General features: G+C 46.2%; 1 protein-coding gene across 1 annotated transcript; it reads right to left on the bottom strand.

Annotated features, from left to right (window-relative positions):
* Positions 1 to 318: 318 nt before the first annotated feature.
* PPTG_24641 (hypothetical protein) lies at positions 319 to 571 on the bottom strand (the record flags this gene model as incomplete). Its single annotated transcript, XM_008918101.1, has 2 exons — positions 319 to 397; positions 474 to 571. The coding sequence occupies 2 exons, from the start codon at positions 569 to 571 to the stop codon at positions 319 to 321; spliced, it is 177 nt and encodes a 58-aa protein (XP_008916349.1).
* Between the last annotated feature and the right edge of the window lie 1587 nt (positions 572 to 2158).

Here is a 2158-nt window from a genome sequence, read left to right as displayed (position 1 = left end):
TACTCTTTGAGTTAACCGTCTTCCTCTGACGCTAAGCTACGGCAGCCCCGCTGCAGGCTAACTGTTTAGCGGTTGCACGTATAAATTCAATGTTAATAGCTGCGCGCGTAGCGTTATCACCGACTTTTCAACCATAGCATACAAATAGCAAGTCAGCCCCTGCATAGTAAAATAAGTTAGGGTTGCAAATGCAGGGGTGCAAATCTCCATAGCAAAACCAAGTCAAGGTTGTATACGCATTTAAGCACTACAGAATCGCCGTCCATGGCTCAACGCACGCGGCGTTACACTACGTACAAGAAGTTTAATGTAGTGCTGCTAGCGGACTACAAGGATCACAGTGCCTAGGGCTAAAGTTGTGTCCGGCGACGTGTCCAGGAGCTCTGGGACCGCGGTACTGCAGGGTGGTGAAATCGTGGACACGATGCCGCACGCAGTTCTGATTAAAGACACGGAGATGGCATCGTACAGACCCATTTTCCAAGGCGGAGATGCTCATGCTGGTGCAAGACCGCTGACACAACGCCGGGGAAATCTCAGGCCAAGGTGGGTAGCCCATGATGCTGGCCATAGCTCCGAGCATTAGATGCCGTCGGGTGTAGCTTCGAGCAAGACGGTAGAGCTCGTGGGCACAGCTGTTGTTACTAGTGAGGAGATTCATGTCAAACTATATCTACTGGTATATGCAGGGCCTTCGGAGTCTTCGTGGAGACTCTATTTCACGGGCAGAATCCTACAGTAACCTATTTCGACCTTGTTGACGAGTGTGCATGCAGTTATAGGTACCATCAATGTTATTGACACTAAGGCAGCGATATCAGCTCCACTTCCGTCAATATCAAGTTACTTCTAGTTGTCACTACTTTGGGTGTCCTGCAATGTACGTAATCAAAGCAAAATAATGCGGCGAGCTATATATAGCCAATTAAACAACACCATTTGAATATTAACCTATCCCAGCTACATTGCAAACCAAGTTCCACAATCGGCCAATATTTATACAGTTCTTAAATTATTGTCATCTATTCGCAGTTGAAGAACTGTCGTTTGCCCACTGGTTTTGGATGTCATGGAACGACATTCGAGCGACGTTTCATATGCTCCACTCAGCGGATGTCGTGGAATGACATTCGATCGACCTTAGGCTTAAGATCCCGGGAGTCGACCCCTGACGCTCCGGATGATCTGTGAAGGACGTGGGCGCTTGTTGCGTGCACTCGCCTGTGGCGACGTGATGAAGCTACAAATCCAAGCGGACGAGAACGGTGCAATCGTGCGGTTCGGTTAAATGAGTCTACGTCCGAGTCATCTCGTTTTCCTCAGATTGGATTTTTAAGAGAGTGGGTGAAAGATGACAATCGCGAGATTTTATAGACCTAATCAATTCACGGCTTGCGACGAAAGATGTTGAAAATTCATGGAGTGGTGATACAGTCTTCGTTACACCCACATAATTCCATGCAACAACGTCCCCACGAATGTGGGCGAGATAGGATTTCGTCTCCTCCAAAACTTGCTGGAACAAGAAGGGATGATATTTGCAAAGCTTGTGTTTTGAGCAAGTTGCTGCGATAGGTCTGCTCGGATACTTTCTCACATATATCTGCTCGTGTCATTCCACGTAAGGCTTCATTACCTGCCCGTTTGCACCGGTTTCACTCACTCAACAGTGGGTATTGTAAGGAGCAACGTCATAGTGCATTTCTCTCCGAGTACCCGCTAGTTGTGAATACTTCCAAAATTGTCATTCCATACAAACAATAAGTTGAAGGACCTTACCTGTTATAGGTTTTATCAAATCGATTCCATACGGCAACAAAGAGGTGAGTCTGATCCAAAGACAGAACCTGGTTCTTGCACTGTAACAATTATTTTTACTTTCCACAGGTGCATTTTTACTTTCCACAGGTGCATGTACTAAACCGAAGAGTATCCGAAAATAGTTATAAAACTTGGCCCAAAACAACAAGTCTACAGTCCTCCACGTCGATCGCAGAAAATGAGAAATAATTCTATACAACGGGGGGGGGGGGGAATAAAGACTCGCATAAACTAGAATAACAGTTACGACCTAAGAACGAGTTATTTTGACACCAAGAGCTTTTGCTTGAGCCTAGGCTTCACTCCGAAGGGGTCAAAAGTCGACACTTATGGTAAC

The sequence above is a fragment of the Phytophthora parasitica genome (assembly GCF_000247585.1).
Source record: "Phytophthora parasitica INRA-310 unplaced genomic scaffold supercont2.140, whole genome shotgun sequence".
In the NCBI taxonomy this organism is placed as follows: domain Eukaryota; phylum Oomycota; class Peronosporomycetes; order Peronosporales; family Peronosporaceae; genus Phytophthora; species Phytophthora nicotianae.
Note: the sequence above shows the minus strand (reverse complement) of the source record. Positions and strands in the feature narration are given on the sequence as shown.